This window comes from Rhinopithecus roxellana, chromosome 20 (genome assembly GCF_007565055.1).
Source record: "Rhinopithecus roxellana isolate Shanxi Qingling chromosome 20, ASM756505v1, whole genome shotgun sequence".
In the NCBI taxonomy this organism is placed as follows: Eukaryota; Metazoa; Chordata; class Mammalia; order Primates; family Cercopithecidae; genus Rhinopithecus; species Rhinopithecus roxellana.
This window is the reverse complement of record NC_044568.1, coordinates 23,668,181-23,689,021: the sequence shown is the minus strand read 5'-3', so window position 1 is coordinate 23,689,021 and position 20,841 is coordinate 23,668,181. Positions and strand designations below refer to the sequence as shown.

The 20,841-nt window shown below is 50.5% G+C and overlaps 1 protein-coding gene across 1 annotated transcript in view; it reads right to left on the bottom strand.

Moving 5' to 3' along the window:
• The window catches only part of BEAN1 (brain expressed associated with NEDD4 1), a 69,288-nt gene extending 57,470 nt beyond the window's left edge, over positions 1-11,818 (bottom strand). The window contains exons 1-2 of the mRNA XM_010355190.2: positions 11,687-11,818; positions 406-512 (exon numbers count right to left, since the gene is read on the bottom strand). Of these exons, the coding sequence (XP_010353492.2) occupies positions 406-430 (25 nt within the window). The 5' untranslated portion in view covers positions 431-512; positions 11,687-11,818. The remainder of the gene's footprint in view (positions 1-405; positions 513-11,686) is intronic.
• Positions 11,819-20,841: the final 9,023 nt, after the last annotated feature.

Below are 20,841 nucleotides of genomic sequence, written 5' to 3'. Positions count from 1 at the left end.
GCCACATATCACCATATTAAAAGCTCAGGAAAGTCCTGCAGGAGCAAAACTTTCTTAACGTGACTCCCCCAGCATTTTTTCCCACTTGCTTGGCCATGGAGTCTTTTATTTGTGTGTGGGTGTGTGTCATCCCATTAACATCCCTCAGAGGAACTCTGATCCACACTTTGGGAAAGGCTGATACAGGAGAATGGGCCAAAGTGTGATTTTCAGTTTTCAGGGAGCATCTCACGGACATCAGGGATCTTCCGTGTTGCCCTCTCCCCACCCAGCATGCCACATTAGCCTCTGGTTGGACCCCCGCAGTTCTTTGGCCAAGCATCTCAAGCCGGTCTCGGCAGCTCGACTCCAAGCTCGGCCCTGGCCTGGCCCCAAGTGGTGGAAGGATGCGGGGAGGAAACTTACAGGGGCAGGGACGTTTGAAGGACATGTAATCCTTGGAGCAGAACAGCGGAGCCAGCCTGCCCACGGGCACGGCTCTGACTTCTCGCAGGAAAGGCCCCTCCACTCACCTGCAGAGACACAAACAGGCAGGTGTTGGGGTGCCCCTGCCACACCCATAGCCCCTACAGGCTGGGCGCTCACATCTCCTGAGCTGTCAACCTCTGCAGAAGAGGATGGTGACTTTGAGAGCACGTGCTCAGTCTGGGCAAGGGCCTGGGGGACCTCTGGGCTATAGAATGGGGAGAGGAACACAGGGGTAGGGCAAGTGTGTGTTGGGGTCCCAGTAGCAGGGAGTGGTGGGGAGGAGATATCTCTCTTGGGTGGACCCTTGAGTGGGAATTAGGATCCCGGAGTTCTTCTGTCTCATGATGAAAATGGGAGACCCCACTGCCTCGGACAACTTCAACAGACCACGGCATCATGAGCCACTTGGAACTCTCAGGACTGGGAACACTGAGACCTGGAGAGGGTGAGGGGCTAGTTTAAGCTCTCACAGCTGGCTTTGGAAGGGTGTTTGTTGACACCTAGCCCAAGCCATATTATTATTATTGCCCCAACATAAATAGGATGCTCTTTTCATCCTCATTTTACGAACAAGGAAGTTGAGACTCAGAGTGGTTATGCAGCTTGCCCAAGGCCACATAGCTTCTAACTAGGCTGAGACTTGAGTCCAGATCAGTTTGACTCCAGAGCCCACACTGTCAGCAGCACAATTCTTTAGAAGGCACCTGTATATTAAATGACCGATTCAGAAACAAAGGCCTACAGAATGAAAATGCTTTGTTCTCTCCCTCCCGGCTCCCCGGTATGAACTCAATGAACATGTGGATGTCTAGAGCAGGGAGGGAATGCCAGGTCACTTTGACTCCAATTTGCAATGGAGGAAACATTTTAAAAAGGTAACTCATGGCTGGGTGCAATGGCTCACACCTGTAATCCCAGCATTTCGGGAGGCTGTGATGGGAGGAATGCTTGAGTCCAGGAGGTCAAGGCTGCAGTGGGCCATGTTCACACCACTGCACTCCAGCTTGGGTGACAGAGTGAGACCCTCTCTTAAAAAAAAAAGGGGCCAGGCATGGTGGCTCATGCCTATAATCCCAGCAATTTGGGAGGCCGAGGTGGGCAGATTACGAGGTCAGGAGATGGAGACCATCCTGGCTAACACAGTGAAACCCCATCTCTACTGAAAAAAAAAAAATACAAAAAATTAACCAGGCATGGTGGCAGGCATCTGAAGTTCCAGCTACCCAGCTACTTGGGAGCCTGAGGCAGCAGAATGGCGTGAACCCGGGAGGCGGAGCTTGCAGTGAGCCGAGATCACGCCACTGCACTCCAGCCTGGGCGATGGAGCAAGACTCCATCTCAAAAAAAAAAAAAAAAAAAAAAAAAGGAACCCATTCTCCCATGTTGCTGAAGATCTATAGGAACAGGGGAGAGATAAAGTTCTTATTTCCCGGGAGCGTGGTCACTTGCCTTGCAGAAGCCAAACTGCACCTGTGGGGATTGGTGAGCAGAGGCCATGAGTGCCAAGCCCTGTGGGCTTTTGCAGGGCAAAGCTGGCAGCCCCAAAGCCAATGGGAAAAGAGTTTGCCCCTGCAGGGGTCATGAGGGGGTACATATCCCTCATCCCTAAAACAAATTGAGGCTTGCCATCCCTGCTTGGGAGGGGCTAAGAAGAATGTGAGGACACCAAGGCTCAGAGAGGCAAAACACTGCCAAGAAGTGTTGGTACTAGCACTGAAGGATCAGACTTTTGAGCAGACACTCTCCAAAGACAGTTCTCTGATTCATGTTAAATAGAAAAACCAGTTATTTTGGTTGGGTACGGTGGCTCACGCTTGTAATCCCAGCACTTTGGGAGGCAGAGGCGGGTGGATCACGATGTCAGGAGATCGAGACTATCCTGGCTAACACAGTGAAACCCGTCTCTACTAAAAATACAAAAAATTAGCTGGGCATGGTGGCGGGCACCTGTAGTCCCAGCTACTTGGGAGGCTGAGGCAGGAGAATCGCTTGAACCCGGGAGGTGGAGGTTGCAGTGAGCTGAGATGGGGCCACTGCACTCCAGCCTGGGTGACAGAGTGAGACTCCATCTCAAACAAAACAAAACAAAAAACAAAAACAAAACCACAAAAAACAGTTATTTCAGTTATTTCTCAGTGCACTTTGGCTGTATTTCCCTACGAGGAAGCCTTCTGGACACTGGGGCCTCCAGCTGTGGCTCACATTCACCAAACACCTGTATGTGCCTAATGTCACCAATGGTATTGCAACAGACCTTTGAGGTGGGGGACATCATTTCCATTGTGCAGATGAGAGAACAGGCTCAGGGAAATAACCCATCCAAGGTCACAGAGAAGAGATGGAGGAAGAGCTGTGTGCGGAGAGACTCTGTCACCGCCAGTGCCTCTCAGTTACTGCCAGGGACACACACCTAGAGACCGGCTGTCCTGGTGCTGCTTCCTAGACACATTGGGGTGATCATGCTTCTGGGCTGTTCCTCTCCCTGGCATGCCATTCCTTCCACTTGGCAAACTCCTATGTAGCTGTCAACACCCAGACCAAGACACCCCTTCAGTGAGGTCCTCCTTCACTGCTGGAGACAGCTGGATGTCCTTCCAGGACAACTCTGGATCTAAATTATTCTAGACCAGTAGCTCCTTGAGAGCGTGGAGGGTAAGTGTGGCCTCTGCAAACTAGCTCAGGGCGGGGAACTGAGGGGAAGTTCAAAAGTGCATGGAAACACTAGAGCAAGCCAACCTCAGCCTGATGCAAATGCATGACTGAGGGGTGGAGGCTGCCTTTCAAAGGTGCTTGGCTTGCTGAAGAGGAGGATCTCCATGCAAAGAACTGAAATGCTTCCCAGGCATCTTGTCACCCTTGGTGACCACGATGCTGACAGTAACCTGGGCTGTCACTCCCCGCCTCCTGCAATGCCCTCAGCACTTTAAACACAGGCTCCCGCTGCAACCTCCTAGCACCCCAGGCTTGCATCCATTGATTCATTTCCCAAGCACCTACATGGTATCCCACAAAACCCTTGGAAAACACATGGAGGGGCTTTTGGGGTCCTAAAATAGGAGCTGGATTTTCAACCTGGCTGCCTGTTTCCTTCTCCCTTCCCCCACTCCAGGATTTCTGCCTGAGGACCCAGAAGAAAACCACTCCCTGGTGGCATCAGATCCTCTTGCTAGGGTAGAGCTTTGTCAGGTCATCAAGACAAAGGAGCTGGGTGTGGGGAGTCCAGGTGAGCAAGTGCCCATCCTGGTGTCCTGCATGCATGTGACTGGAGTTGCTGTGAGGAGACAGCCATGAGGGGCACAGATGGGCTGGGACTGTGGTTCCTTTGCCAGGGTCAGGGTCAGGGTTGGGGGCAGGCCCACCCCTGCTGCTGGGCCAAGCATGGTCACCTCTCCCCCTGCCTGCCTCTCTTTGAGCCCAGCATGGGAGGCTCGCTCCTGCTGGTGACTCATCTCCGACTGGATTGTCTGGCTGGGAACTCGAGGGCGGGCGGGTGGCACTCCAGGCTTTGAAGTGGCTGAATGGTGTGTGGCAAGTCCACGTCATTCCCACTCCCCTTCATGTCCCCACTCCTGGAATATCTCCACTCTGGGCTCTGCTGTGACACTCAGAGTTGGGCAGGGGAGTGTGTGGCTAAGGGGAGAGAGCCTGGGTCTGCTGATGCGCCAGTGTCAGAGGATCCTCGTGGCAGAGGCTCACAGAGCTGGAAGGCCCCAGGAGTGGCCAGCCTTGCACCATGGGTGGCAGACAGAGATGGGCTGCGGGGCGGGCTGGCCTTGTGAAAGAGGCCATAGGATGGCAGCCTGTTTACACAGTCTCTGCTCAGTTGCTGCCACATGCTGTCTGCTTACTGGATCCTCAAAACAAATCCCCAATTCACAGATGACAACACTGAAACTCAGAAGAATAAGGGGCCTGATGAGGTGGTGAGCCCCTGTCCCAAGAGGGTTCGTAGGAGGATTTGAAGCAGGAGATCAGCTTGCTCAGCTATTCTCTCTTTAGGAGGGTGGAGGGGGTGCCAGGTGAGGGAAACAGGAGGCGGGGAGCATGGGAGGCTGTGGCCAGAGGTGATGGGGCCTAAACAAAGGCAACGGTGACTGCAGAGGAGGGGCAGAGGCTGCCACTACTGGTTCAAGTGTTTATTGAAAGTCTCAGCTGAGTGCAGTGGCTCACGTCTGTAATCCCAGCACTTTGGGAGGCCAAAGAGGGTGGATTACTTGGTGTTAGGAGTTCGAGACCAGCCTGGCCAACATAGTGAAATCCCGTCTCTACTAAAAATACAAAAAAAATTAGCTGAGTGTGGTGGTGTGCGCCTGTGGTCCCAGCTACTCAGGAAGCTGAGGCAGGAGAATCACTTGAACCCAGGAGGTGGAGTTGCAGTGAGCCGAGATTGCACTACTGCACTCCAGCCTAGGCAACAGAGGGAGACTCCATCTAAAAACAAATAAAAATAAGAAAGAAAGAAAGAAAGAAAGAAAGAAAGAAAGAAAGAAAAGAAAGAAAAGAAAGAAAAGAAAGAAAAGAAAGAAAAGAAAGAAAGAAAGAAAGAAAGAAAGAAAGAAAGAAAGAAAGAAAGAAAGAAAGAAAGAAAGAAAGTCCCTGGTGCAGCAGGTTTTAGGTGCTGGGGACAGACTGCTGAGCCACACTTTGACAGTCCCTTTCTGACTAGAACTGGAGATGCAATGGTAAGGGTGGAGTCTGCAAGCTAATGGTACAGGAAAAACAGAGGCAGTGTGTGCAGGTGGGAATTGCACTGTTAGATGGTTAGATACAGTGGCTGCAGAAAGCCTTAATGAGAGGGTGACAGGTAAGCAAAGACTGGAGGAAGCAAGCTAAGTGGGCAGATACTTGGGGAGAGAGAATTCTGGGTAGAGGTAGCAGAGAGGGCAAAGGACCCTGGGCGGGAACACCCTTGGTGGGTTTTAGGGACAGATGGATCTGATAGAGAGGTTGAGGAAGAAGGAGGAGTGTAAGGTGATTCCCTGTGTCTGCCTGGGTGGCCAGCAGATGGCGGCGATGGGAGAGATGGTGACTCCGGGTCTTGACAGCTCAGACAATCACTGTATCCCAGGCACTCAGCATGGTGCCTGGCACATAGGAAGTACTCCATGACTGTTTGCTGAGTGAATGCATGATGCCATCTCACAGGGATTTCATGAATCTATGGGTGTGCATGTGATTGTCTAGAGCCAGAAGGAAGTCAGAAATCCCAGGGACTTTGGTCAGTTGCACTAATCTTGAAAGGACTGCATCTGCCTCACCAAGGCAGGGGCTCACTCGTGGAGCTGCAGTTGGGGACCCTCAGGCAGCAGGCAACACCTTTCTCCTGTCCCAGGAAGGTCTTCATGTGAGGTGAGACCCAGCTAGTAACTTCCCTAACAGAGAACATACTTTGGCCAGTGTGGATACCCTCATGTTTGTCACATGATTGAATAAAGGAATCAATGAATTTAGGAGTGGGGGAGAAAAGTAACAAGAGGCCAGTGGCAAAGAGGTGGGCAGGAGGCACTGAGGTTTGCAAATAGGTAACTTGGTCTTTATACTAGAAAAGGGATCCAGGTGTTTGATAGCCTTCAAAGTAAGGAGGCCTTCTTTGTTTGTTTGTTTGTTTTTTCAGATAAAGTCTTACTCTGTTGCCCAGGCTGGAGTGCAGTGGTGTGATCTTGGCTCACTGCAACCGCTGCCTCCTGGGTTCAAGCGATTATTGTGCCTCAGCCGCCTGAGTATCTGGGATTACAGGCGTGCACCACCACCCTCTGCTAATTTTTGTATTTTTAGTAGAGACGGGGGTTTTACCATGTTGGTCAGGCTGGTCATGAACTCCCAACCTCAGGTGATCCACCCACTTCGGCCTCCCAAAGTTCTGGGACTACAGGTGTGAGCCACTATGCCCAGCTGCAAGGATGCCTCTGTCTCCATGCAACATCTGGCCACATGTGTGCTCTACTGGTGGTGGCCAGGGTATGTCTGGAGATTACTGGGTCTCCATGTTACCTTAATGGACCTGGAGTAGCCCTCTACAGAATCAACTGCCAGCCTCTTCTCCACCATCATGGCCCAAACTTAGAAGGCTTGATTTACTGTCTAACTGCGTAAACCAGTTCATCTGCGAGTAGTAAATAGGTCCTGACCAAGTGTATAGAGAAGCCTGATTCAGGGCTCAGAAAATACAAACAGAGACACAGACAAGCATTATTTGTAGCAGTGAAGCATGGGAGGAAAGCCAAACGAGGGAGGATAGGCTGAGCAAACCATGGCACACACTTACAATGAAATATTCTATGGCTGTGAAATCATGTTTCTAAGAAATGCTTGGCTGGGTGCGGTGGCTCACACGTGTAATCCCAGCACTTTGGGAGGCTGAGTCAGGTGGATCACTTGTCAGGAGTTTGAGATCAGCCTGGCCAACATGGTGAAACCTCATCTCTACAAAATATACAGAAATTAGCTGGGCATGGTGGTGCGAGCCTGTAATCCCAGCTACTTGGGAGACTGAGGCAGGAGAATCGCTTAAACCCAGGAGGCGGAGGTTGCAGTGAGCCGAAATCGTGCCACTGCACTCCAGCCTGGGACAGAGTGAAGCTCTGTCTCAAACAAGCAAGCAAGCAAACAAACAAATTAATAACATAAAGACTTTCAGTCCAGTCTAAAGATGACTTTCTGGGGGAAAAAAGAAAAAAAAAAGTAAAAAAGACTTTCAGTATAATGTTAAAGGGGGGAAAATCCCTGTTATTTTTTAAAACACACACACAACAGGTTGTGGAATTGTGCATACACCATGATCCTTATTTTGTAAAAGAAAAAAAAAACAAACTAGGGAATATATTAATACATAGCAAAAGATTAGAAAGGACAGAACACAGATAGAAAGAACACTAACGTGTTCACAGTCATTGTGCTCTCTGGGCAATGGTGGGATTAAGGAGGATTTTTATGCTTTTTACATTTTTAATGATTTTACAATTTATTTCTTACAATGAACATGTACAACTTTTAATAATCTGAAAAATCATTAAAATGAAGACTCAAAAAAAATTTTGTGCTAACAAAATGAAAAACAATTAAGTGAACAAGTCAGTGATCGTTAATTCATTAGAAATGGTGGGGTTTTTGTTGTTTGTTGTAAAGAGCCAGGGTTGCCTAGGCTGGTCTTGAACTCTTGGGCTCAAGAGATCCTGCCTCAGCCTCTGGAGCAGCTGAGACTACAGGCATGTGCCACCGTGCTGGGGTATTCTCAATGAAAAATTTTAAGGCTAATCTAATTGCCTTTGAACATGTCATTTGTAATTTAAAAACATTTAATTTACTTGTCATTGAACTCACTGATAAACTTTATTATAATATTAGAAAAATGATATCCACTGCTTTTAACCTTTATCAAATTATCCCTGGCACTCGAGCAAGTTCTATTTGCCAAATATTTGAGGGAATGGTTTCTGCTATTAACTTAATGTTTTATTTTCAATCAATCTATACACTTGGCAAAAATAATAACAATAATAGACCATATGTTTGTAAAACACTTTTTAATTTTGGAAGGCACAATAAGTGCTGGGTACTAGTCTAGGCTCTGAGGTGAATAAAACAGTCAAAAGTCCTTGTTCTTGCAGGGCTCACATTATATTGGTGTGGGCATACAATAAACAAATAAATAAGATATATAGATGTTGGGGGTAATAAATGCTCTGGAGAAAAATGGAGAGAAGGAGGACAGGTAATGAACAGGGAGCTGCTCTTTTAAATCAGTTTGATTACTGTTCAAACAGGAAAACAAAATATGAAGGTGTCTAAAAATTCTATAGCCTGTGGACAATTAATATACTCTTTTTCAGTTCTCAGACATAAAATGATTGAAGATGTAAATGAAAGAATCATTCTAATAACTGATTACATGTCATTTAAATTACAATGTGGTAATTATCAGTTTTACAAACTCGTACAATTAGGATGAGTCATAGTGATGTTTTAAGTATTCTATACTTGTCAGAGTTAGATGGTCCTTAAACTTTTTTTTTTTTTTTTTGAGATGGAGTCTCGCTCTGTCGCCCAGGCTGGAGTGCAGTGGCGCCATCTTGGCTCACTGCAAGCTCCGCCTCCCGGGTTCATGGCATTCTCCTGCCTCAGCCTCCCGGAGTAGCTGGGACTACAGACGCCCACCACCTCGCCCGGCTAGTTTCTTTGTATTTTTTTAGTAGAGACGGGGTTTCACCGTGCTAGCCAGGATGGTCTCGATCTCCTGACCTCGTGATCTACCCGTCTCGGCCTCCCAAAGTGCTGGGATTACAGGCTCGAGCCACCATGCCCGGTCAGTCCTTAAACTTTTTAAGCCTCGGTGTTCTCATCAATAAAATGAGGACAAGTATAGTTCCTAAATCAGAGAGCTGGTTATTAGAATTCAAAGAGAAAATGCGTTATGTTTAGGAAATAGTGTGTGCGTGACGCATGTTCACAATGTTGACACCGCGGACCACTGTCAGAGGTCCACTGGACATGGCTATGTGCTGTCTGTATATGATTTCTTCATCCTCACACTATTCTGGGAGGTGTGTAATGTTTATTCCCATTTTCAAGAGGGAACTGAGGCTTTGAAAAATAAGTCACCTGCCCAGAACCACATGCTATAAACCCAGGCGGTCCAGCTCCAAAAAACTGCTCTCAGCTGTGACTCTTGTTTGTGCCTGCTTGCTAAGGGACTGCAGAAGCCCTCCTGGCCTCAGTCTCTCCCTTTAGGAGGCTGACAGCAGATACCCCTCACCCTATCCTCAGTACTTCCAGGACAAAGGTTTCAGGCAATGGTCCTCTGAGGGTGTCTGGCTGATTATTCCTGAAGTCTGACAGTAATGCCTGCATCCCCGTCACATTCCCCACTGGCTGTGTTCCAAATCCTGAGCGAAGCAGGAGACTCAAGCTTAATTAGTTCCTGATTAACTCCTTTGGGAAGATGAGGAGTGAAGATTTTGGAAGAGGCAGCGATGTGACCCCTAGTGGGTGAATGGGGAAGGGGAGGGGGAAGCTACAGAGGAAAAAGAGGGGAGAGGGGGGATTCCGTGTAGGAGTCCCCAGGTGGCAGCTCATCCTGCCCATCTCACCAGGTGTCCCCTGGCACCATGTGGACATGTTTCCTCATCTGAGATTCCTTCCTCATCCTTGTTCTGGGCAGCTGGGCCACAGGTGGCCAGGGACCGACATGGGTGTGAACTGGACCACTGCTTTCTTCCCAACACTCCTGCCTGCCTAACCACTCCTTGCCACTTCCAGGATCCCAGCATCCTCCCCTATTCCCTGGGCCTATGCCCTGCTCTGCTCTGGGTCTAAGGTCCCAGCCACACAGACTGGAGCAAATCCCTTCCTGGGGACACCCCGCTCTGAAGTTTGAACCTCAGATGGAGTCAGTCACTGGCTCCATTTCATCCCCGACATCCTTCATTTCTGGTGCCTCATGGCCCAGTCGCCTGGATGAATACATCACAGTCTTCGAGGAATCAAGGCTGGGACCCTCAGACCTGTAGGCTGTCTCCCTGGTGCTTCTTGCTGCCTGTCTGAACCGTCACTATTGGTGTGTCCAAGCCACCCAACAGCCTGATGGCTCCTCAGGGAAAGCAATCCTCCACCTGGGAGTGGAGGGAGGTGTGTAAATTCGCTTGTACAGAACTCAAGCAACGGGCGGGTGCCCCTCTCTGGGGCAGCAGACACCAGCCAACGGCAAGGAGGAAAAGGGTGCACCTTACAGTCAGATGGAGCCTTTTCACCCTGGAGACAGATGGGGGGAAGAGAAACTTGGAGGAGGGAGTGTCTGAGAAAGGGTGGGCCCTAAGGAGCAAGTTTTGCTTTGCAATTAAATGTCAACAACTTGGGGAATTCAAAGGCCTCCTTGGAGGGGGCTGCAAGCACCACTTCAGATTCAGAGGCACTCAATCTCAGTATCTACTGGTGCTGGACACCTCATGACACCTGTAGCCCACCACAATTGACCACAGGCTGCGTGCCAGACACCAAGCTACATAGCCCCACCAGCATCATCTCATTTAATGCTCCCAATTCACCTTCCCCATGTTCCAGATGGGGAAACTGAGGCTTAGAGAGGTTCCTGTCTTGCTTAAGGTTGTGCAGCCAGGAAGTCAGCCAAGCCCACCTCTGGTTCCAAAGTCCTTAAACATCCCGCTCACAACAGACTCCTGCTTACTTTCAGATGAGGAAACTGAGGCACAGGGTGGTGAAGTCTCTCTTTCCAGGAGAGCAGTTATGATGTTTGAGGAGTGAATCCAGAGCGGCATGCTCTCAGCAGCTGCCCATCGGAAATCATGGCTCAAGACTAAGGATCCCTGAACCCCTGCCTCTCGCACCAGTTACTTGTGCCCTCCCTTTCCCAGCCTGCGCCCGGCCACCCACGCCGGCACCCGCCCCAGATGGAGAGGGTAGCCCCTGGTCCTCACGCTCTCCAGCCTCCAGACCGCGGAACCCGATGGGGAGAGAGGAAGGGCAACGCGAGTCAGCCGGGGGTGGGGTGGGGTGGGCCCTGCCCCTGGGGAGCCGCGGCGGTGCCACTCAGCGCTGCGCAGCCAGCCTGAGCTGTCGCCTCGTACTCAGCCTCGGGTCCCTCTGACAGCGCAAGAAAGTCTGCCCCAAAGGGGAAGAAGGTGCGGAGGGCGCGCTGTCTCTCCCACGCTCCGTGCTGAGACAGAGGCACGGAGACAGGGGCATACCCCAGGCGACAAACTTCCTAGCTCAAAGGGGTGGGGGTGGGTTCAAACTCCAAACTCCGCGAAGCCCCAATCCCTTTCCTCTCCCACCCCGGCCAAGAGTGCGCCCTAGTTTTCCCTTCTCGGTTGGGTTGCTCAGGGGTCCCCAAAACCGAAGGCAAGGAGCTGGGGAGGCTGTCTTGGGTTCCTCAAAAGGGGTGGATGCTCGTCGGGGACTCGAGTCAGGCAGAAACCCTGGATACCTCCCCTTCCCCGGTCCGAGGGCGCGCTGAGGGTCAGCCTCGGCTCGCGCAGATCCCGGTGGCCAGCCCAGGGTCGAGGGTCTGCGGGAGACCGGGGATCCCATTCCCTTCCGAGCGCGCTGCGGTTCCGTTCCGGACCGCGCATCCGCCCGCCCCGCGCACCGAGGCTCAGCGCGCCCCCGGGTGTGTCGTTCGCCGGTACCGCCGCAGAGCTAGGGGGAACGGGGCCGGGACCCCCGCCCGCCCCTCCCCCGCGCTGCCCGGCCCCACGCCCCTTACTCGGCTTGGCTGCAGCGCTCCGCTCCGTGCGCCGCAGTGCCGGCTCCAGCTTCGGCTCCAGCTCCGGTTCCCGCTCCGGCTCCGGCTCCCAGTCCGGTTCCCGCTCGGAGGCCACTGCGCTCGGGCTCGGGCTCGGGCGTCGCGGGGGGCGCGCCGCTACGCCTCGGCCTGCTGGGCGCGCAGGGGCGGGGCGGGGCGGGCCAGGCGGGGCCCGGCGAGCCGGGCCGACTCGCCGCCCGCGATCCCCGGCCAAGGCAGCGGCGGCGGCGGCTTCCCAGGCTCCGGCCCTGGCCCTGCCCCTGCCCCTGCCCTGCCGCAGCCCCGCCCGGCCGCCCGTCGTCCCCGCGCCGCCGCCCACGCCACCGTCACCGGCTCTGGCCTCCCTCGGCGGCGGCGCGGCTCCCGGGCCTCAGCACCGCGGCGCCGCGGCCCGGGTCACTCAGATGGGGGGACGCGGGTGCGGGGGAGGGCCGAGCCGCGCCCCTCTGCGCACAGCCAGCCCGACACCCACACAGCGGCAGGCGGGGCAGGGTGGCGAGGAGGCCGGGAAATGCGGGAGGCCGGCGCTCCAGCCAGATGTGTGAAGAGGACACACAGGCGTGTGTAGGGAATGACACACGGACGCAAGTGGGGAGCCACTGACACGTGCAGAGAAGGGTAGACAAACGAGGTGTCAGGGAAGACAGCCAGACAGGTTGGACCAAGGCTAGACTGGGCATTTGAGCAGGGGACCCCTGTCGCGGGCAAAGGGCAAAGGGTGGGATGGAGAGGGGGACCCAGCGTGGCTGAGCCGCTGGAAGGGGCAGGCGAGCCTGGCAGGGCTTCCCGCTCGCGGCTGCTGGCAGGTGAGTTTTGGGAGGCCAGCTAGGCCTGGCGGAAACCTTCCCTCGGAGCCACCAGCAGGCCTGTTTCCTTCATCCCCTCACCCTCCCTGTGCCCCCGTTCCCCTCTGCCCAAAGCTCAGGGCATAGAGCTCAGCCCTGGCAGGTGGAAGCCTGCCCCGAGGGGATGCCTGGCTCAGGCCGGGATTCCAGGCTTCCAGGACCTGCTCTGTCCCCACCCTGCTTTGGGGCCTTGGATGAATCCGAGCCCATATCTCAGAACCTCCATGTCCTCATTAGGATATTGCTCCCAGTGATTGCACCCCTACTCTGTTGGGGTGCTCACCAGCATGGAGAAGTTAGTTATTTAACCTCTGCCACTTGCCTGGGAGCGCCAGGAGGGCAGTGTCTGGGTAGTGCTGCAGGGGTCTGCACAGAGTGAGCACTCAGTGAATTTGCTCCAGGAATTGATGAACTGTGTTGTTGATGATACTCTCTGAACCACTACTGTTGATGAGGAAATGGGGCTTAGGAGGCAAGGGGAGTCAAAAGCTGGGTTTGTTTCAAAACCCAAAGGCTTATCACTGGCCGGAAAGTGGTTCTCAAAAATAAAGCATGGTGACAAAGGGCTGAACATGTTGATGCTAAACCTTGGGGAAGCAGTGAAGCCATGGGGATGGTGTGGAAGGGAAAGTTGGCCAGGGACTGGCCCTGCAGGGAGGATGGGGCAGAGCAGGCTCCAGCGGAGAAAACAAACCTCACTCCACCCCAGTCCTGCCAGTCATCACGTCTTGGGCTTCCCTGGGGCCAGGCAGGGGAAGCTTCTTGGTCTAGGGCTTGGGTGCCTGAGGACATCTCCCAGCCTCCTCTGGTAACTGTTCGTTCTGAGCTCTGCTCCCTGCACTGCTTACCCCACCCCTCCTGCAGACTGGGGCTGTCATGGGGGCATCAGCTCTGAGTAAGGGATGAGGCTAGAATAAAGGGAAACAATTGTCAGAGAACCGAAGAAGGAGACCTGAGAGACTCTTTGTCCAACCTCATGCATTTATTTTATGAATGAGCAAATGAAGGATCAGAGAAAGGAGGGGATAGGCTAGGGTCAAAGAGCTAGGATTGGAGGCTTTATGACTCCCAAGCCAGGGCTGTGCCCACGATATAACCTTGATCTCTCTGAGGACACCAGCTGACCGTTCCAGGATGGATATTCTAGTTGTTGAATGGTTTTAGCTGTAAGCTGCCCCCTTTGGCAAGACTCTGTGTGTGTGTGTGTGTGTGTGTGTGTGTGTGTGTGTGTGTTGTGGTGGGGGTGAGGGGGCTGGGGGTAAGTGTGTGTGGCACACTTTGAATGAGTCCTTGCGGAGGGTCCTAGCCCTAAAGAGGTCATTCCCCTCCACTCCCCTATTTGTGCATCACTGGCCTGGCAAATCTGGCTTGCTCCTCAGACTGGAACCCAGGACTGTTTTCCAGTGGTGTTGGGTATAGCTTCCGGGAGCTGGCTTATGACAGCGTGTCTACCAATCTCTGTGTGTCTATGTATCCATCCACAAATATATATTAGTGTAGGGCACTTGGAAAACACCAAAAGGAGAAAGAAGAAAAGAAAAACCAATCATTGTGAATATTGAGGTTTCCTGTTTTCCTTTCTTTTTACTTGTGTAACTCTACAAGTGTCCTTAAATGGAGTGAGCTAGCTGACTGATATCTCCTCTCCTATGTCACACTTCTAGTGGCTACCTAGCATGGGATCAGATGGTTGTATTGCACATATTTTTTTAAGCAATCCCCTATTTCTGGGCATTTAGTTTGTTTCCATTTTTCATACTTCTACACAACACTGCAACAGACATCTTCATGGGGAGGCTTGTGCATGCCCATGACTATTCTTTATGTCTCTAGGTATGTCATAGTTTTGAGGCTTTCTTCCGTGTAGGGTCAGATTTGCAGAAGGGACATCTACTGGGTACCAGGGAGGCACAGTGGTGTTTAATGTTTGCTTGGCCCAGGGATAGGTAGGGATGCTGGAGGGAGGAGTCTGAGGGAAATCAGGAAGTGAGATCTCAGGACAGTGAGATGCCCAGAGAGTCCTCAAGTGCTGGGCTTTGGGGCTTGCCCTAGAGTGTGCTTCATGTTACCCCAGCTGCTCACAGGGAATCCCAAGAAACGTCTTTTCTGTTTGCAAAGAACAGGATCCATGATGTCATTCATCCCAAACAGAGCCCATGGCATGGAGATGTTGGAGGGGTCTCTTGAGCCTGATCAGCTCGTACCTCCCTACCATCCTTCCTTCTTTGAAATGTCTTTGCTTTAGCCCCTTACAAATTACCCAGTCTCATATATTCCTTTATAGTAATGTAAGAACGGTTTAACACAGCCAGGCTGCCCCTTCTGTCTCCCCTTAGGAGGGAAGCCTCTCTTCTAGGACCCTGGGCTAGGTCTCCAGGAGCTGAAGTATAGAAGGCAGCCTCTCCTCTCCTATCTCCAAGGACCTTTCTGGGTCAACTTATTTCTGGGGCTTCTTGAAGTTCTGTATTCAGGGTAGAGCTTATTTCAGGGTAAGTGGTTGAGGGCTGAGCAGGGACTGGGTATAGAACTTTCTTTCCTGCCCCCAGCCCAGTCCTGGCATCTCCTTAGAGAGGCCTGACAATGAGTTAGTCACACTACCTGCAGCATTTAATTCCATCCTTCCAACATCCTGAGGAGGTGGGTAATATTTTCTTTATATTTCACATGCAGCAGTGACGTTTATGGCACTCAAGTAACTTGCTCAAGGACACATAGCTAATTAGGAGCACAACCCAGATTTCTACCTAAACCTGCCCCAAACAAGTTAGGCCAACCTGATGCAGCCAGGTGGGTGGTGTTGCTAGTCACCAAAGAACAGAACACTAGAAGGGTATCAAATGTGAGAAAGGAGAATATGAGTTTGATTATACACATGTTCAATTTCAGGAGTCTTCGGCAGGCAGCAGAACTCTGAGAGGAGTCCAGGTCACAAAGACAATCTAAGGACTGAACCCTAAGCCTAGGCAGAACTGATTGATCCATCCATCCACCCACCTATCCATCCACTCATCTATCCTCCTATGGGTCCACTTATCCTTTCTCCATCCTCCTATGACCTATCCATTTATCTATCCATTCACCCATCTGTCCTCCCACTTATCCACCTAGGCCTCCTCCCATCTTTCAATCCTTCCTTCCTTCCTTCCTTCTTTCCTTCCTTCCTTCCTTCCTTCCTTCCTTCCTTCCTTCCTTCCTTCCTTCCTTCCTTCCTGTCTTCATTCCTTCCTTCCTCTATTCTAACCACCTCCCCATCCTCCTACACATGCATTTATTCTTCCTCCCATCCCCTCACTCCTCATCTATCCATTCAAACTCCCATCACCCATAAACTTACCCTATTTGCATCTATCCACCCATATGTCCCATGCATACTTACTGATGGTCACTACAGGCTAAGAACTCTGCCGTGAACTGATGGAAAATAAAGGATATGGAAAACAAGGTCCCTGCCCTCTAGGAGCTGACAATGTGTTAAAAGAAGCAGATATATAAACAAATGATCCCAGAACAATATATTTTTTGTGCCAGATGTGTGCTCAAAGAAAGAACATTTAACCCAATCTGTGGAGGTCAGAAAAGGTTTCTTTGAGGGTGTGTTTCTTGAGTTGAGGTTAAAGTTCAATCAAGATTTCATCAGATGAATGGGATGCAGTGAGTGAAATGTTCCAGGAGACGGAATAGCTTATGTGTACAATGATGGAATAGGTGTCGAGGGACCAAGATGATTCCAGGGACACAGGTAACTCGGAGCATTGGGAGCAAAGTTGAGTGTGAATGAATGGTGTGTTATGAGGAAAGACAGGAAAGGCAGGTCGTAAAAGGCGTTGAATGACAGGGTGAAGGCCTTGGGAGCCATATAAGGGCTTTAAGAGGGGTGGCATGGTCAGGTTGTTCTAGAAAGATCTCTCTGCTGCATGGAAGATAAGTTGGGGTATGTGGAGGCAGCGGGGATCAAATGGTCCAGGCTCTGAAGAGTGAGGACTTAGGATTCTCTGAGTCCAGCCTCTGGGGTCAGCCCAGGCCCCCACATTTGGCCTGGACCCAAAACCACTTCCTTTGCCAAGGCCGAAGTCAGGTCAGCTGGGCTGAGATTGTGGGCATGAGGAAGGTTCTGGGGCTCTCTATTTTCAGTGACGTACAGTACTGCCACGAAGGGCTTTAATCTATGGTTGTCCCTCTTCTGATCTAGGATCCAAAGTCCGTTGCCACCAACTTTAATCAATTTCTCACTGGCTTCTCTGTCAAGGTCACCACAGAGTCTCTCAGTTCCATGCTCCACTTTTCTGCCTCTACAATTTGCAGCCACCAAAACCCATTAATTTCCCATCAGTCATGCCATGATGTTTCTTCTAACCCTGTGAAATCTCCACCCTGGTGATTTGCAAGTGACACCTGATGGTGTATAGCCTAGGTGGAGCTGCTACAGCGAGTCAGACATGACCCCAGCCCTCAAAAAAACTAGCGGGGGCGGCGGGCGGAAGACAGATGTCCCATTGGCTTGGACAGATGTACCAAGGAACACTGGTGTGTGGAAGGGGAGGCTGCTCAGGCTGCAGAGACTTGGGTGGGCTTGGGCTCAAGTCTTTGCCACACTGAATGTGTGACCTTGGGCAAGTCACTTTACTTCTTCAGAGCCTCCATTTTGTCATGTGTGGAATGGGAAAAATAACATTGACTTATCTTCGTTTAGATTTATTTAGTTTTTAGAGACAGGGTCTTGCAATGCTGCCTAGGCTGGTCTTGAACTCCTTGTCTCAAGCAATCCTCCTGCCTCAGCCTCCCAAGTTGCTGGGATTATAGGTGTGAGCCACTGTCCCTAGCTTAGATTTTTATTTTTTTGGTAGTAACTAGTAGGAACCAACTTGGGCCATTTTAACAAAACCTGGAGAATTTACTAGAACTCAAGTCTGGGCTTTCGGAGGCCTTGGAGTGAGAACCAGAGAAACAGACAGGAACCTAGGAAAGACTCTGCCTGTTGTCTCTGTGCCCCTCTGCTTAATCACTTAATTTTTTTTTCTCCCTGCAGACCTTCTTTTTCCATTATTTTGTTAAAAAAAAAAAAAAAAAAAGCCTTCACTGCAGCTTGAGAATGAGTTTACAGTTCCTCAATTCTAGTCACAGGCAGGACTAACTGGCCATCTTTTAACCACAAGTCCAAATTCCAAGAAATAATCTAATTGGTGGAACTGCACCCCTGGTCCAATTAACTGTGACCAAAGGATGGGATCAGGTAGCACAAATATGGCAGCTTGTGGACATGTGCATTCATCGTTCTCAGAAAAGGTGGGACTCATGAGCCTGACAAAAACCCGGAAGGTGTTCCCTATGTCCTCACAGGTTTGTTGGTAAGATTAAATTGGATAACGGATGTAAGCATTTGGCACAGTGCCTTGTATATACTAAGGGTTCCATAAATGGTAGCTGCTGTTATTCATTCATTGCTCTATTTAATAAGCATTTATTGAGTGCCTGGTTATACTGGATCCCACAGTAAGTCTTGAGGATGAGAAAGATGGGATGACACAGACAGAGCTTGAAAATTGAGAGTAATTCAAGTAAAGCTATTTCAGAGGGTTGTTGTCAGGATTGAATGTAATAATACATGCAAAGTGTTTAGTACAGTTCCTGACACAAAATAACGTCTCAATAAATGTTGCCTACACAAGTTGAATGTCTATTTGTACAAGAGCAAAGGAAAAACATTTCTTATGCCTTTTCTATTTGCTTGTTGCTCCCCTGGCCACAGGACTAAGACATCTTTGGTTACAAAAATAGATTTCAGTCTTCAAAATAATGTCAGTTCCCAGACTGACAGTTTTTGGATGTTGCATTTGGGTCTAATTTAAAAGTTTAGAAAAATAATGTTGGCATCTCCTGAACTCAAGCACTTACATGAATTATTAACAAGAGTTAATGCAGATTAAAAATACCCACGTGCAACCTGTGATCATCTTTATTTTCTTGACCAAGAATGAATGAACCTGAACGTCTACAGGAGAGTAAATTGTGGTACAGTCACAGGACGAGAACATTCCACAGCAATGAAAGTGAACATATTACAACTACAAGCAAACATACGAATGACTTACAAACACAGAGTTGAGCTAAAGAAGCCACATGCTGTATGATTCCATTTATATAAAGTTCCAAAGCAGAAAAAGCAGATCCATGGTATTGGAGTCCAAGCAGTATTTACCTTTGGGGCAAGGTAGTGGCTGGGAGTCGGGGACTTGCTGGTAATGCTGTTTCTTGATCTGGGTGCGAGGTACACAGGTGCATTTTATTTGTGAAAACTGACAGAACAGTACACTTCTGTGCATTTTAATGTGTGTATGTTATACTTTAATTTTCTAAAAAGAGTGTCTTATCTTTATGCATTTGCCCAGCCGAGGCAAGAGAGTTAGGCTTCCAGCTTGAAGATGGAGGAGGACTTTGGGTTTCCAGGCAGAAGGGGCAAAGGGGAAGGAACTAATATTTATTCAGTCTATGGGAGAACTTTCTTTCCAGGCTTAGTAACAAAAATAGTTTCATTTCTTCCAAAAACAGTTTTTACTCTTTTTGTTTATTTTAAACTATTGCTTGACTCACTCCCTGATTAAAAAAAAAGTGGAGGTGAATGTATGTTTCCTTTGCCTCTGTTTACTCACTTGTTAAAGAAAACATTATACTATGTATGCATTTTTGGAAGAAGATGGTGTGTAAATAAACAAAATGGTGCAAAAAGCATTTGTAGAAAACCTATGTGTGTGAGAGACATTTCCACAGTTCGTTTCAGAGGACAAAGGGGAAAAGGCCATGGTTCAGGAGGGGTAGTGACTGGCCTGGCCCCTAGTAGGTACCCAGTACTCTTGTGAAACATTGGCCAGCAGGGGGATAGGGGGGGCACGCAGGGGGCCATGTGAGGCCTCTGCCTCTTTTAAGTTCCAGAAAGCACAGAGATGTTCTGGACTGGCTTGGGCTCTGGGTCTAGAGGATCTGAAGACCTGAGTTCAAATCCCCTTCTGCCGTTTACCTGCTGTGTGTTCTGGAACAAGTCATTTGTCCTTCCAGAATGGCATTCCAGCAGACGAGGTCACCGTCATGCATTTCCTGGGACCTGGGTCTCCTTGGCAGCATCTCTAGACTGCTGTCCCTGCTGCTGAAGTGGCCAGTGCAGTGTAACTAGGGACTTTCAACCATGTCTGCCTCCCTCCCTCCTTCACCTTCCCTCCCCTCCCCCACCCCCCTTCTCTCCCCTCCCCTCCACACGCCCCTCACCTTCCCTCCCCTTCCCTCCTCCTCCCCCTTCCCTCCTCCCCTCCTCCTTCCCCTTCCCTCCCCTCCCCTCCTTCTTCCCCTTCCCTCCCCTCTCTTTTTGAGACAGAGTCTTGCTCTGCCGGCCAGGCTGGAATGCTGGAGTGCAGTGTCGCGACCTAGGCTCACTGCAACTCCACCTCCCGCATTCAAGTCATTCTCCTGCCTCAGCCTCCTGGGTAGCTGGGATTACAGGAGCACAGTACTACACCTGGCTAATTTTTGTATTTTTAGTATTTCACCATATTGGCCAGGGTGCTGTCAAACTCCTGGCCTTAAGTGATCCACCCACCTCAGCCTCCCAAAGTGCTGGGATTACAGGCTTGAGCCACCTGCCCAGCTCGTGCCTCTCCTTTCTATCCTGGTGCTCTCTCCCAGAGTTCCTGGTGACTATTGGGAACTCAAGAATGTCTCCATGTTACCCACACACATCCACAACACTCAGAGGAACAGGGAATCCCTGAACCCAATGTGACAGCTGCGGGGAGGGGGCTCCACTTCCCCTTGTGTCTGCTTCTTTTAGGCAGGCGCCAGGAGGCTGAGTCTCTCTGCTATTCATTTTGAGCTGACCATGATGGACCTGAAATGCTATGGGGAAGTCATTCCAAGGAGAACATTAATCGTGTCACCTTTAGGCAGTCTAGTACATGAACAAGCAACCCTCCTGGCCTGGAGCAGCTGAGCTTTTGCACACGGGGAAAGGCAGGGTGGCCTGATGGGCAGTGGAGGCTCATGAATTAGGTCCTGTGGGGAAGAAGCTGTTTTCTCAGCCTCTCTGCTTGGATTATTGCTGTGTTCATTTTCACTGTCACACAGTGTACATTCCGCCCCCGAAAGCAGGGCACAGTCTGGCCTCACTATAACCTCTCCTCAACTCAGACTCTTGAAAAAAAGACACCTCTCCACACTGCAGCCTCCGAGCTTCCTTAAATCAAGCCACACCCTTGCTAGAATCCTTCAGGGACTTTCCATTGCTGC